General features: G+C 37.6%; 1 protein-coding gene across 2 annotated transcripts in view; it reads right to left on the bottom strand.

Moving 5' to 3' along the window:
• Window positions 1-234: 234 nt before the first annotated feature.
• The window catches only part of psmb2 (proteasome 20S subunit beta 2), a 29031-nt gene continuing 13787 nt past the window's right edge, over window positions 235-15478 (bottom strand). For both annotated transcript variants that reach the window (XM_041213156.1, XM_041213157.1), the window contains 3 exons: window positions 2686-2848; window positions 1077-1126; window positions 235-416 (listed from right to left, as the gene is read on the bottom strand). In XM_041213156.1, coding sequence (XP_041069090.1) covers window positions 315-416; window positions 1077-1126; window positions 2686-2848 — 315 coding nt within the window. In that variant the 3' untranslated portion in view covers window positions 235-314. The remainder of the gene's footprint in view (window positions 417-1076; window positions 1127-2685; window positions 2849-15478) is intronic.

The following is a 15478-nucleotide window of genomic DNA, read 5'->3' as shown; positions in this document are numbered from 1 at the left end:
TTATGTGAGACAACTCAAATAATTTAGCACACAAAATTGGATAGATACAATAAAACTGGTACACTATTAGTTCTGAAACAATTCAATGTCTAGTATTTCAGTGATGTTTGTATTTCATATTTTCCGTAAATTGTTTAAGAATTTTCTTTCAAAATTCATATGGCCAATTAATATTGTGCCAACATAAATTTGAGACCACATTTTCAAATAAAACTTATTAAAACAAGTTCAAACTTAGTGTGAATCTCAGCCTTTATTCTGAGCTCATATACACAAATTTCAGAAAGTAACAAAAAAAATGGTTGAAAGTAAAATTATATTTCTGACACAGAAATCTGCTCCATATCATGAACACCATTGTTATCAATGATCCGAACAGTAAAGGAGGGAAGATTCAGAATAAATCGTTTTTGAATCTGAGAAAAGAAGAAACATATAAGTGAACCTAACAAAATTAACATTCCAATTATCGATGATACAACTGAAGCATTTTATCCCACACAGGTTCAATAGGAAATAATTTTCTATTGTAATCTACAAAATGAAGTACAAAGTTTACATTTGCTATTCTTGATGTCAGCTGTGATTCAAAAGGTTGAGGATACTGTAAATGTGATTCCTTTAAAGCAGAAACTTGTCTTGTACACTACACTAGAAAACCTTAGCAGCAGGAATACAGCTATACACTGGTGAAAAAGACCATTTCAGGTCAGGTGGAAACCCACATTCCCACTCAATTGGTGCCAGAGAACACTTGCATAAAATGAAGGATGAACGCACTGTTTCTTTATTGGCTGCCTATCCAGAGCAGATGAATTTCAAAATCCAGTAACTCCCAGGCAGCACTCTTTAAAAGAAAACAAAATCTTGCTCTGTTCTGAACACACCTAATGCTACCTGACCAGAAAGCAGCAATATAAGGGAAATGTAAGGGCCAGACTATCGTATTCTCATCCGTTGATCTCATGTGTGAAAATATAAACATATGCAGCAATTTTTAGAAATCCCACAGCTGAACACTCTTCTTTGTAATGTACAAATTTTCCTATACAACTGTATTCAGATTTGGACCTCACCTCTTGCAAGCACTTCTTCAAGAGCTCCACTGCCTCTTCGCGTGTGAGATCTGCGAACACACATTGTTTCAATTTTTAAGTCTTCTCAAATAAAAACAACCCCCCGCCCCACAAAATTAAATAAAGTCCAGACTTGAAAACAGAAGTTATCTGACTCACAGCTGAATACAGTCCATATGTAAAGCAGGGTTTTTAAACAGAATCAGCCCCACTCAAACCGCAAGCTGGAACGAATCAATTAGTTTTTGGAAATCGAAGCGCATCAGAATCCGCCTCCTTTTCCTGGTCCAAACTCGGGAAAAGGACAGGCACCTCAGATTCAATTTATTACAAACAGTGTGAAAATGAGCTCCATCTGCAGATGCCGGCTGCAGTTAGCGCACTTCTTTCACCAGCCTCCTGCTGAGCACTAGATTCATCAATGATGGTGACACGTGCTTTCTACTTCTAAGAGTACAATCCTGTGCTTCCTCTACTATTAGTATCTGTGGTATAGTCAATGCCACTTAACACATTGAGAGCAAGTATATTCACTAAGCACTTAAAAAGAAACTGCAAAGTTTTTAACCTTTAAACATTAGTAATTTTAAACGGGGTGCAAAAACATGATCTTGGCGAGTTAAAAGTCCAGTGGTTGTACAATTCTTGTGACTCTAGAATTCAATTTAATTGGACAAAATCTTTTCTGTACATTTTATTAGCCAATACAATTGTTTTGGTCACATATGGTATGTACATTCTCTAATCTAAAAGATACTTTATTTTAAAGCTGCTTCAGAAGGATTCTAGCTCATGAACATCTTAAAGTGGCTACGTGTGTTTTGAAATTTACAAAACAAGATTAAAATCTAATTATCATGAAATTGGAAATAGCTTTCATGAGGGTATTGCTGCAGAAGAAAAAACTGACCAGGGTATACTTTAAGTTTATTCTTTCTCTCCTCTTCTCCCTAAAGAGCAACTGCCTGCGCTCCTTAATGGCAGAGATATCTACACAATGTCAGATTCAACAAATGTATTTTGGTAAAAATTAAATTCAAACCACTGACTGCAATCAATTCACTAAAACATTAAACAAATGATTAGTTTCACCCCAGATTTAGAAACAGTTTAATTCTTAAATTAATTGATATATGGTAAGTTAATTTCTACCAGATTTTCACAGTTGGCTTCACAAAATGTACATTGGCTGCTCTGGAGGAAAATGTTTGCTTCTTACTGGAGTCTCTTTGGATTGGCTGAAGGTTAACAACTATGTCCGAGAGCAGCTTGACCATTGAATATTAAAACCGAGAATAAATCTTGAAACAAATTAATAAGCCAAAGAAAAAGTAGGCTGATTGCTTTGTTGTATCAAGGAGTCAATATTGACTAAAGTAGTATATGTAAATCACAACAGACTGAAGGAACATCAGTGACTGAAAGTGGCAAAATGCAGGGCTGCTGGTACAAACAGGACAACTGCACATTATTGCAGTGTAAATCTAGGCTTTCACATGGTCAGAAAAGTACTTTCAGTCCTGTGATCCAAAGAAGCTGGAAAATCAGACAAGTGCAGAAGAATCTGCAGCGCCATGTCAAAGTTCTTTTCACCACAAATTACACCCACCTGGTTTATAGTATCGGTCCAAGATACTGAGTGTCAGAAAAGCTCCATATCCATGAGCAGCAAAAGGGGCTTTAGCTAGAGCTGCCAGGTAGTCCATGTAGTACAGTGCAGGGCCTTCATGTTCATCACAACCAGCTAAGAGCATATTCACATGGTAGGGTGTCTAAAAAATAAAATGGGTTAGGCTCATGAGGTTAATCACCATTCAATATAAACTGACAACCTTTCAGATAAACAGCACTTTTTGATTCTGTAAATAAATTCTGTATGCATTTCTTGCATCTTGACTAATGATTGGCCCTTGAAAGCGACTTCTTAAAAAGGAAATTAACTAAATTTGAGGATTACTATGATTTGTTATCAGACAGATAAAATCATAGGTGGCCAAAATCAAGACACTCTTATACCAGCAACTAATCACCTAGTTAAATCGAGCAGACCAATCAAAACTGTCATCCAAGTACCCTTAGGTGGCTTAAGCTATCAATGACATTTCTTATCCATGGGCATTTTGACATCTATATATTTACTGGTTTTTCCATCCCAATTTTTTTTAATGCTCAGTTCTTGAATATTCTGATACTGTATTGTTATTTTGGCAGAAATTAATAAAATTGAAGCACTGATTTTCCTTTGATACGTGTCAATGCCTGGCAAACATATACCTGGTTTCCAGCTAATTCATTGATGGAAGTAAATCCTTATAATGCTGCAGCACTGTGAACAAAACACGGGGTTTGAAGTGACGCCATACCTCTGTATTGTGGCTGACTCATAGCTAAGTGTTTAAAAAATACAATAAATATGAAGATAAACAAACAGTTGGCATTTAAAACGGTTTGAAACCCTTGGGTTTTGTAGACAGACACTTCAGTTTGGGCTTGAATTATGCTTTTATGTCTGGTCTTTCATATTTTCTGGAAGGGAGAATATATATTTTTCTAGTAAAAACATGGATTAGGAGCAAACTGACAACATGGCCCAAAGTTGTTTTAGACATGTATATTGACAAATGGCACAACTACTTTTATATCTACAAATCAGAAACCAACAACACCATACATATACATCTGAGTCTCATACACAGTTATTATGCATTTGCCCTTGGTATTTTCCCTCCCTTGTCAAATGGCTGATGGTGGACAACAGGACAGTGAATAACTAAAGTTTGCCAGTAATCAACAGTGAGCTTATATTGCCAGTCGCGTAACATAATTATATCTTATGCAGAACCATAATTATACTGCATTTAAGAGGGGATTGAAAAGGGGGTGCCTTAGTGTACCACACAGAAAAAACATAAATGGACACAAGCCATGGTCCTCAGGCTATGTATACCATTGGCTTATTAGGTCACATGGGGCAGGACAGCTAATACTAATCTCAGGCAAAAGGAAAGGTCTCTAACATGTATCCAAGGGTATATAAAATTTATCCCACTGAACAATTTTCAGGTACCTCTGTACAAGTATTAATGGCAGCTAGACTGAGTTTCCAGCAGGTCTAAATCACCTTTTAACAAAATTCTAAATTTTCTATAATTCAAAAATAAACCTTTGATGTTAATAAAATTAAGACAGTGAGTTTTTACTTCTTGGATGTTGAGAACAGCTGAGCAAGTGTCCTACTGATCTGGGAACTGTCCTAAATCCAGTGCATTCTTACAACCAATGGATGCAGCACAGGCGAAAACAAGCAAGAGACAGCATGTGAATGATGGTTAACTAAATAATCTTTGAGGTTTAAGATACCATCAATTGAAACTCAAGCCAAGATTGAAAAAGCTGCTGTTACATCCAAATCTCATTGGATTAACAATGCATCAATTTTGGGACAATATTATTTCTAATGGATTTATCATCAGTCACAGACAGCTTTAAATAAAAAGCTTCAAAACGGAGCTGTTGAATGTATTCAGTTTAAAAAAAACATTTTCATTATCACTTGTTTAACAAGTGCAAGGGTTTTTTAGGCTTGATTTAAAAAAAAAACACTAGGTAATAGAAGTCAGCAAGCAAACTGTGTGAAATTACACAGACGTGGTAACCAAGCTAACAGTTTAATAAAGAAATTTAAAAAACAAATAGGAAAAAAGAGGCAGGTTACTGACGAGGTTCTCTGCGACATCTGGTGAAACAAGCTCACAGTTCAGGCAGAGAGCAGAGAGTGAGGAAGTATCCTACTGAGCAGGGGAGCGGGAGCGTTAATCTCATATTGGACCTCTTCCAACCCCCAGCAGCCATAATTAAATCTTTAGAAACTTGCACCACAGCCGGCACAACTTGAGAAAGAATAAAATACTGAAGAGGGAACTCTTACTGACTGACTTCCTGGCCAATCACAGCAAAACAATTCAATGTTGCAACAAACACCCAAGCTGTGCCAACCTATTTACCTTCTAATTTATCTAACCTGGTGATCAAATCTTTGCTTAAATCAAATCCAAGGCACATCAGATCTTTAGCCTCTGTATTTTTTGGGGGAGAGGAAGGGAGGAAAAATAAAAACATAAGTTCAGGTTCAGGGAAAAGCAAGTGACCAATGACAGATATGTGAAGCTGTTGTTTTTCCTTTGAACAGTAGGTAATGATGAAAGGTTTGAAGTATTGGCTCTTCAGCATTTATTAATTTTGGTGGAAGAATTAGAATAATCGTAACAATAAGCAGCAACAAAATCACCATTGTAATCCAAAGCCTGCATCACCTATCTACATTATTCTTCTCAGTTGAAAAATAAATGACTCAGATATAGATATCTCTTTGGCCAACTGGTAAGCAAGAATACCCCGATGCAGTATCTTAGAAACCTAGTCTTTAGTCAACCCAGGGCAGCCAAACTTACCTCCACGGAGAAGTTTGAGCAAACTTCCTGTTAAGATGGAGATTTGAAACCAAAGATTTAGCTTCATAATTAGCAAGTACCACATCTTTTGCCCATCAATCTTTGGTGGAATAAGAGGATGAAAGGAAAACCTGATATACTCTAGTGTTTTCTAGATAAATACAAGTAGCTTTTATGTTGCTCAAGACCCATACTAAGTCCCAAAAGCATGCATCTTGTACAGTGGACTGGAAGCTTAATACAAAACTGCAGGGAATCGTTAAAGAGCCCCTAAACACAAGTCTTCCTGGCAGCCAGCTTTAATGAGTCCTTGCAGTGTAACATTTGCCTTGCAGCCAGCTACTCAAGCTTCTGGGATTTTGTGACACTAGCAAAGGATCTCAAAGCAAAGCAACTCCAATTTTAAAAGAGTTTACCAATTACATTGTGCTGTTATTGTACAATAATCCTTTCCCAGATGAGATCTACTTCTGTCACTATTTGAAATGAGCACACAGCAATCACAATGGCTTTATGCACTGGTGGCATTACAGATACAAATGACCAATGTTCCCTGTAAGCTGCATGTGTGATTCATCGTGTAGCAAGCCAGAAGGTAGCATGTAGACAGCACAAAAATTGTCCCCTTTAAGAAACTGCATGTTCATGGTTGCGTAAAAATATTTAAAGATATTGTGCATTCAAACAAACAGGCTGTACAACAAAAAAAAGGGCATTGGAAATGACCATGATCTTTCTTCAGAGTCAGAACACATGGCTGTAAAATGCAAATAAAGTTGATGCTATTTATTATTGTATAATCATCTCTTCCATTCTCCACAGAGGTAACCCAATCACATTTTGTTATAAAAAAAATTCTGCAGACTTAAAAGCAAAAAAAAAAACCTAATTTTTACCTTTAGGGAAGCAAAGATATTTCTCTTTCGCCATCCCCTCCAGTTTGTTGGGATGGGGAAATGGTAACAATTGAAAAATAAAATTCACAGAAGCACACCTGCACACACAAGTACCTATACTTAGAATTTGAAGAATGAAATAAATTCAGAAGTTTTAACATTTCTCCTCTCACCAGAAAGGATCAAAGTAAACAACAAAAAATATGTAGAAATGACAGGATTCAGAAAATGCCATTCTAATATACTTCGGACATTAACATATTATCTTTCGAAAGGAAAGTCTTTTGCTCACAGCACAAATTAATTTTACAGTGGTTGGGGAAAAAACTTTTCAAATTTGAAGACAAATTCCAATAAACTAAAAATGAATCTTGACAGTACAGGAAGAGTAATTGGTACTGAGTTAACACCTCTCTAGAAATGTAGCTAGCTGTACTTAACTCCTAAATAATTAAGCACAAGGTAGTACTGGCCTAGATGATTCTAAAAGAAAACCAAATGTGTCAGAGAACTTGTCCCCTATTGGTGATTTACTGCAATGTGACAGTTTTCAAAATGGCAGTTAAGTATAAGCCTCAATTATTCTGGAGGTTTTGTTCATATAAAATCAAGAGTAATGTTTCAAATATGTATCCGGTAGCTGCTGGAACAAAGGAAGACTTCAAGAAATTGCATTGACAAACAAGTCAGATTTTCCTAAAAACTGAATGCATGCTTTATCTTTTACAACGGAATATCTGCATTCAAGGAACAGAGTTCCAGAAGCAGGAGAAATGGTGCATGAAGCTTTGCAGGTCCAGGAACTTGTGTTCCTGTACAAATTCGTAGTGCTGCACCAGTCATAATTTTTCAAACATAAAACAATCGGGCCATATTGAACGCACCATAAGGTTAGATTCTGAAGGAAGAAACTGTTCTTCCTAGCCTTTGCAACAAGGGAGCGCTTCACATAGGCCTTAGCTCCACAAGAACATTGGCAGGTAAATTGGGAAGATATCTGAGGTGCAGATACTGGACCTTCAAATGCATTTTATTAATGCATTCAATAGCTTAACATCTTTATGTTAACTATTGTACATCAGCATCAAATCACAGCATCTAGTAGTGTGACAGTTTCTCCTGTTAAACATTCTTTCACCAGTTCTTAATTAAAATGGTTATATTTAATGATTCCCTTTGTGCCCTGGATTACAGGCGTCTTGTTATCCTGACATTTTACACTTACCATTTGCTGTGTAAATCAAAATGGTTAATTTCAGCAGTGTTTTCTAAGAGTAAAAGGGCCAAGTTAATAAATTGGAATTTTATTGTGTATTATTTCCAAGTAAAGATTCAAAAGTAAAGAATAACCGTCAAAAGATTAATCTGTTTCTGACAATCAATGCTAATTTTAGGCTACGAAATTAAATTTGATCATTTTTACAACCTCAAAGTTTAATAACTAAGCTAAACTCTAAGCTTTGAAACCATTACCTACTGGAAGTTTTGTAAAATCAGTTGTTTAGAATTTTAAAAACAAATTTTCCCTGGCATTTACTGTAAAACTCTATAGCTTGAAAATTTATTTTATACTAGTGTATTCAAGTGCTTCCTCTGAAGGATCCAAGTAAAATATTTTACAACATTTTGGAGTCTTAAAAAAACATATCAGAACTTATTGCAGAAGCTGCAATGCTTTCTGCCATTTGTGCCATATAAAATAGGCTATTCATGCCATCCATGAAGTGTATGAACTGTAAATAGCTCTCATTTTTCCGAACGAGTGATATATATTTGGCAGTAGAAATTGGAACACCTTTCCTATTTAGTCCTTCAGCTTGCATAACTATGCCCCCCCTCAGCTCTTCTACAGCTGTAATCAAGTAGTCAGAGAGCACAAGGAATTTAAAACACCAGAATTCAATATGAACACATTTAAACATAGTAAATTTGAACCCATCAGCTGCCACAAGTAAAATAAAACCCACGATCACCACATTCTGTAGCCACTCATAAAAATAGTACAAGTGCTACTAAGTGCCAAATACTGGTTTCCTGCACAATTCCACTTGCAACCACATGCATTCCTAATACTTCTCTACAGTGGCTGACAGTAACCTTTAAGATGCATATTTTCTGTACAACCTATTTGCTTAGTGTTTCACTGCTGAATGAAGTTCTATGTGGGTCTCAGACTCCCCATGCATTTAATACTTAATCGTTGCTTTCCATCATGAAAATCTCCTGGCCTGAACTATCAGCTTTGAAGACCCAAAAATCAGCTAAGTGCATTAATGCTCCTTGGCAGTCATATTAATTTGGAAAACATTAAAAATATGAAAAGCTCAAATAATATTTAAACATGGTACAATTACATGAAAATTATGATAATATATTATAACGAAGTGCTGAATAACTGAAATTTTTAGTCACAATCATTCATATCTCTTTAAAGCTCGGTATCTCATAAAAGATGAGTTAACTTGATGAATAATGGAAAATTGAAAGGGTGCCACTTTTTCAGATGTCACTAAAATCAAGGTTATTTCATATATTGAACCTGCATGTAAAAGAAATCACACAAATTGATATTAAAAGTTGTCTTGAAATGAATGCTTAGATGCCACAGAGAGAGTATAAAATAAAATATAGCTCAAGAAAGTGAACATGGTATTTGTGTATATAAAGAATGGACAATTTGCGATGAAGTCGATGGCTAATGTTTTCTGCTACCTCTACCATACAAGATTGACTCAAAGACGGCAATGACATTGAAGGAGGCAAACTATAACAATCTTGTGTTGGAGATACCAAAATTATCCTTGGGAATGGAATTTGCCACGTGCCTTACAGCAAAACTAAATGGCAGGTATGGTAGAATTTCTGTTGACTATGTGGTTCTGCTGCTTTTTTGATACTGCTGTCCTGTATGGATTGTCCCTGCGCTTGGAGAAGGGCCCCAGCCACAATTACAAAACTGGGAATTCAACTCAAACTGCATGTGCACAATTGCTTTAAAGCTGCATTTAAGATTTGAGTAATTATGCTGTGGTCATATGGGGCCATTCGTCAATGTGAACTTGCACAGTAACAGAGCCAGTATGGAAGAGGTCTCATTAAAAAGGCACTAAAATTACATTACATTCTATCAAATGAATGCCAATTAACAAGTTTCACACGTTATCAAAACAAAAGTTTTCTAAGTAGGCTTATGTAACCAGTCCCTCAAATTTTAAATATCCTAGGAGTCAAATGTTACCAGAGAAAAAGTGCTGCAACTGAGAAAATTATCCATCTACTTGGAATCAACATTTTCATTAAAAAAGTTACATACTCCAAAAAGATCACATGGAAAAAAAGACAGGTACGGGTATTAAATATCATTCATGAAATAATTGGGATAAGTATGTTTTCCCTTTACAATACATTTGATGGTATTATAATTCTTCATGTCGTAATCAAAACAGACTTTTTGTAGATTCATAAACAAGGCACAAAGCGTCGATTATTGTCAAGTAAAAGTCAATTTTTCTCTCTATGATTTAATAAAAAAAACTGTGCGCAGTGGGCAGAGATTACAATTTGTCATTGGAAATTAGTTTTCCAGCTTCCAATGAGACACTATTCAAGGTTTACTTGCATCCCAAAGCAGGAGAATGCTGAATATTATATAGAAGTTAAAGCAATGCGGTTGATTCTTAAATGCCCTCTGGCCTAGCAAGCCACTCAGTTATATCAACCCGTTATGAAATCTAAAAGGGATAATGAAACTGGACGGATCACCTGGCATCAACCTAGGCACTGGAAACGACAACAGCACACCCAGCCTTGTCGAACCTGCAAAGTCCTACTTACTAACATCTGAGGGCTTGTGCCAAAATTAGGAGAACTGTCCCATAGACTAGTCAAGCAACAGCCTGACATAGTCATACCTTAATGACAATGTCCCAGGTACCACCATCACCATCCCTGGGTATGCCCTGTCCCATCACCAGAGGTGGCAGCACAGTGGTATATAATCATGAGGGAGCTGCCCTGGGAGTCCTCAACATTGATTCTGGACCCCATGATGTCACATGGCATCAGGTCACACATGGGCAAGGAAACCTCCACAACAAAAACAGAATTACCTGGAAAAACTCAGCAGGTCTGGCAGCATCAGCGGAGAAGAAAAGAGTTGACATTTCGAGTCCTCATGACCCTTTAACAGAACTAAAGGAAACCTCCTGCTGGCTACTACCAACCACCCACCTCAGCTGATGAATCAGTATTCCTCCATGTTGAACACTACTTGTTCTCACCAATCTACCTGTCACAGATGCATTTGTCCATGACAGTATCGGTAGGAGTGACCACCGCACAGTCCTTGCAGAGACAAAGTTCCATCTTCACATTGAGGGTACCTCAATCGTGTTGTGCGGCACTACTACCCTGCTAAAAGGGATAGATTTTAAACAGATCTAGCAACAAAAACAGGGCATCCATGAGGCACTGTGGGCCATCAGCAGCAGAACAATATGCAAAAACATTTTGTAACCATATGCCCAGCATATCCCCCACTCCACCATTACCATCAAGCTGGGGGATCAACCCTGGTTCAGTGAAGAATGCAGGAAGGCATGGCAGGAGCAGCACCATGCATGCCTAAAAATGAGGTGGCAACCTGATGAAACTATAACACAGGACTACTTGCACACCAAACAACGGAAGCAACATGCAACAGACAGAGCTAAGTGATCCCACAACCAACAGATCAGAACTATGCACTGCAGTCCTGCCACATCCAGTTACGAATGGTGGTGGGCAATTAAAAACTCACTGGAGGTGGAGGCTTCACAAATACCCCCAACCTCAATGGTGGGGGAGCCCAGCACAAAGACAAGGCTGAAGCATTTGCAGCCATCTTCTGCCAAGAAGTGCCAAGTAGATGATCCATCTCAGCATCACAGATGCCAGTCTTTTGCCAATTTGATTCACTTCACGATATTAAGAAACGGCTGAACGCACTGGATACTGTAAAGGGTATGGGCCCTGACAATATTCCTGCAATGCTACTCAAGGTTCATGCTCCCAAAACTAGCTGCACCCCTAAGCCCAGTTGTTTCAGTACAGCTCCAAAGTGGCATCTACCTGGCAATGTGGAAAATTGCTCAGGTATGTCCTGTCCACAAAAAGCTGGACAAATCCAACCTGATAATCACCACCCCATCAGTCTACTCTCAATTATCAAAGTGAGGGAATACGTCGTTGACAGTGCTATTATGTTTGATGGAGTGATTTTTACTCTCCACAATATTTCTAATGCACAACTTGAATAAACACATTTCACATGTTAGAACTATTTGCTGCTCAAGATTCAGTTTTGATAGAATTATTTAAATTCACCTAAATAAAGGTATAGAAATCCTTTTCCAAATTCTCCGAAAGAAAACCTCAGGTATGCTCTCCGGTTTCTGGACTGGGCCTTTGTGTGTGTCTAACTGTTGCCACTGAGGCAAAATAACAAAATGAACAATGACATGTTTTTAACTATTGTGTATTAGTTAGAAGATTGACATCCATATGAATTGAGTAACATAATCTGAACGAGCTGGGACTTGTTCAGTGTGATGTCATCATGTTACCGCTCACAACTCTGTGCACATTTAACGAGTGCCATTCTGTCAACAGATTTATGAAATCCAAATATTTTACCATTTGAATAAGGAATGGAATATTTAACCCATAACTACCGATCACCTTCTCACCGAAAAGTTATCTCAAATAGTAACTGAAAAATAGGTTTCACATAAAATCCACAAAATACTTAACTTGGATAACTGATATACTACTTGGGGGAAAATGTATAAAATATTTATAATATTTCAAAAGCTACTGCAAAAGTAAGCTTATGGTGCTGTCTCCAATCATGCTTACCATTCCAAAAATACAAATTTAAGACTCCAGAGGTTAAGGCCCTGTCAAACATATTAAACATCATGAATTTTATCACTTGAGGGGGTGGAGTCTAGTTAATAACTGCAGCTGGTAGTGGTGTCTAGAATCCAGGGCAGGCAGCAACTGCAGTTCTGGGAAATAAGTGTCGTTCCATCCTTTAGCTCACTTTAAACACATTCTTCCATTGAGAGCACAGTTCCAATCCACCAGGGAAAATTAAACAGCTGGCTAACTAAAAACGTTAGGTGTCAAGGGAGGGCAAGGTTCAGTGCCAATACAACATCATCAATTATGGATAATTTAATTGGGATGTTTTGCCCACCCTTCTGTGCAAAGTGCAATGGGGGGGCTGATGAGACTAGCTGATTAGGTGTCTGACACTGATCATGTGATTAACAACATATGGCACAGGTGAATGCTGCAAATGGTTGAGTCTGTGTTCCCTTGCTAGAGCACCACAATTGTGACTTGTTACAACTGATTAAAATAAATTCAGTAACAAGGTAATTAACAAGTTTTGGTTAGTGGAGGTCGCAAGGTGCAGCCGCGGTCCCCCGTGTTTGATCCCTGCAGTCTGCCCATGCCTGGGCTTGCCCAACAGCCTGCCTGCTCCAGATGGACTACACAGCAGGGACAGCACTGGCATGGGCAGATGTGCTTTACTGGAAAGGAGGGGGGATTGGGGATCACGTGGTAAAAATATTTCCTCTTGCAGATGGTGGTACCTTGAAGCCGGTGCTAAAGTCTATAGTAATAAAACTGGCAGTCACTACATCACAAAGGCCAATTACAAAACAAGGGGTCTCCCATTTAAAACAGAGATGAGGGGGAATTTCTTCTCTCAGAGAATCATTAATCTCTGGAATTCTCTAACTCAGGGAGCAGTGGAGGCTGGGTCGTTGAATATATCTAAGGCTTAGATGGACTTTTGACCTGGGAGGAAATCATGAGTTACGGGGGCCAGGAAGAAAAGTGGCGTTAAGGCCATAAGGTGGTTAGTTATGACCTTATTCAATGACAGAGCAGGTTCGAAGAGCAAATGGCCTACCCCTGCTCCTATTTCTTATGTTATCATGAAGTTTCATCATTTAAAAAATACAATTCTAATCTTTGGAAGAGGAGGCACAATGGATTTATTCCATATTTTCATCAGCCCGATTAAGAGTACTTTTGGATATCAAAATACTTAGAATAACTTCACCTTTTACGTGCAAATCTAGGTATTACAATAGTTACCTCCTTGAATATAACCTTGGCACTAAAAACCACAAAAAGGATATGAAGAGTCTACTATCATTATTCACATGGAGTTTCCCTTCTTCAAATGATAAACATATTCCATGCACTATATGAGAACTTACCATGATAGGTTCTTTGGAAATCACCTAATGAGCATGAAAATGAAAGTGAAGATATCAAGTCACTGTAAATAGGCATTGCAGCATGTCATCTCCTCCCATGTTTGACAAAGCCTTAGAATCAGTGTACCACTGACAGTTCAATTGGACCTGGAGATGGACTGAATTTCATCACTTAAGTATAATCTCTCCCTACCCAAAAAGCTAAATGCCTGTTGGGTTGAAAGGGTAAGATTATGCATGGAGGATGCGCATTTTTCAAAGAATGAGGATGACTCTAATCTATCTCTCTTTTGCATCTGCCATATATCAACTACAAAAGGCCATAAAAGTATTACACAGTGATACATGAACACCAGCTCAATATCTACAGATAAATAATCATTTACCAGCTTACGGTAAACTGGTTGATGAAAAAAACTATTTCCAGGTAACGCTGGAAATAATAGTTTGGAATGGCATTCAGAAATTCCATGGGATATGGATCAAAACATACCGATATGTTGACATCCCTAACTTATTTTTACCATTGCGGGGGAATGGAATACAAGCAAAAACCAAATTGAAGATATCAATTTTAAAGAGATTAGTTTCCCCCCCATCCTTTATTCAGGGAAGTTCGATGATCTAACCTTGCAGCATTACTAGATATATCAATATTACTCCTCAGTCAACTCCCAATGTAGTATATGCTTGAGTAGGACACCTTAAACATCCATTTTCACTCAGTTCCTCTAACAAATCACGCACCATTACCAAAAGTCAACTCTCTGGGGAAGTAGGAGCATCAATGTTGGAACTATATCTGCATTGGGTACAGTAACACTTGATTATCCTCGCTACCAGTCTATGCCATAGCACTGTAGGTAAATGAGTTCCTTGAGCAATTCTGTGAATTCCCGTAGGTTCACACTTTATGACAAAATGGAAATTACATAAAGGGCCTAATTAGCCACAAGGCCAGAAACAGAGATGGAACCCCATCTCTCACACTCAATATTGAATCCAAATCAGCTGATCATAAAGAATGCTTTACCTACTCCAAACCAAAGTAACACCCCAGAGCAAGATCCTAGAATAGTTTTTCCTCAAGTTACGTAATATCCAAGTATCCTCTTAAAAAATTTGATCATCTATACCTTATCGTAACATTTTTCCTTTGTTTTGCAGAATCCAGAGCAGCAATATGGCTTCTGGACAGGCTATGGTGTTGCAGTTTCATTTGCTTGAAAGATGGAGGTTTTAGCCAACAATTGCATGTGGAGAACAGGTCAAATTTAAAGTTGTTTTTATATGCTGAGATTTATAAGAAATGGATCTGAACATACAGATAACATTCTTTGCTTGTCCAAGTCTTAGATGATGCATACATATAGAGGAATAAATAAAACTTCATGCAGTGTTTCTTAGGTTGCATAAGTGAATACTTGCAATTTTTCACTTGGCAAGTTCATGAATGCACCAGATAGAAGCAGTAACATTTATGAAGGAGCAAGATATAACGCATTAAAGGGTATGCACAATTCCTTTCATCATTATCAGCAGGTCATGAGGTGGACAGAGGACTGCCAATACAGTTAATGATGATGAAGTCGTGAGTTAAAAAAAATTTAAAATTTTGCTTCAAGTCTCGTTTACCCATCACTCCTGGCCTTGTTGACCTACTATTGCTTCTTGTTATCCCAATGCATCTAATAAATTCTCGTCCTTGTATTTAAATCATGGTTTTATTCCTCCCCAACTCTGACCTCCTCCAGTCATACAATCTGTTACCCAGATTC

The sequence above is a fragment of the Carcharodon carcharias genome, chromosome 19 (genome assembly GCF_017639515.1).
Source record: "Carcharodon carcharias isolate sCarCar2 chromosome 19, sCarCar2.pri, whole genome shotgun sequence".
NCBI classification, from domain to species: domain Eukaryota; kingdom Metazoa; phylum Chordata; class Chondrichthyes; order Lamniformes; family Lamnidae; genus Carcharodon; species Carcharodon carcharias.
The sequence above is the reverse complement of the archived record's forward strand: the minus strand, read 5'-3'. Positions and strand labels throughout refer to the sequence as shown.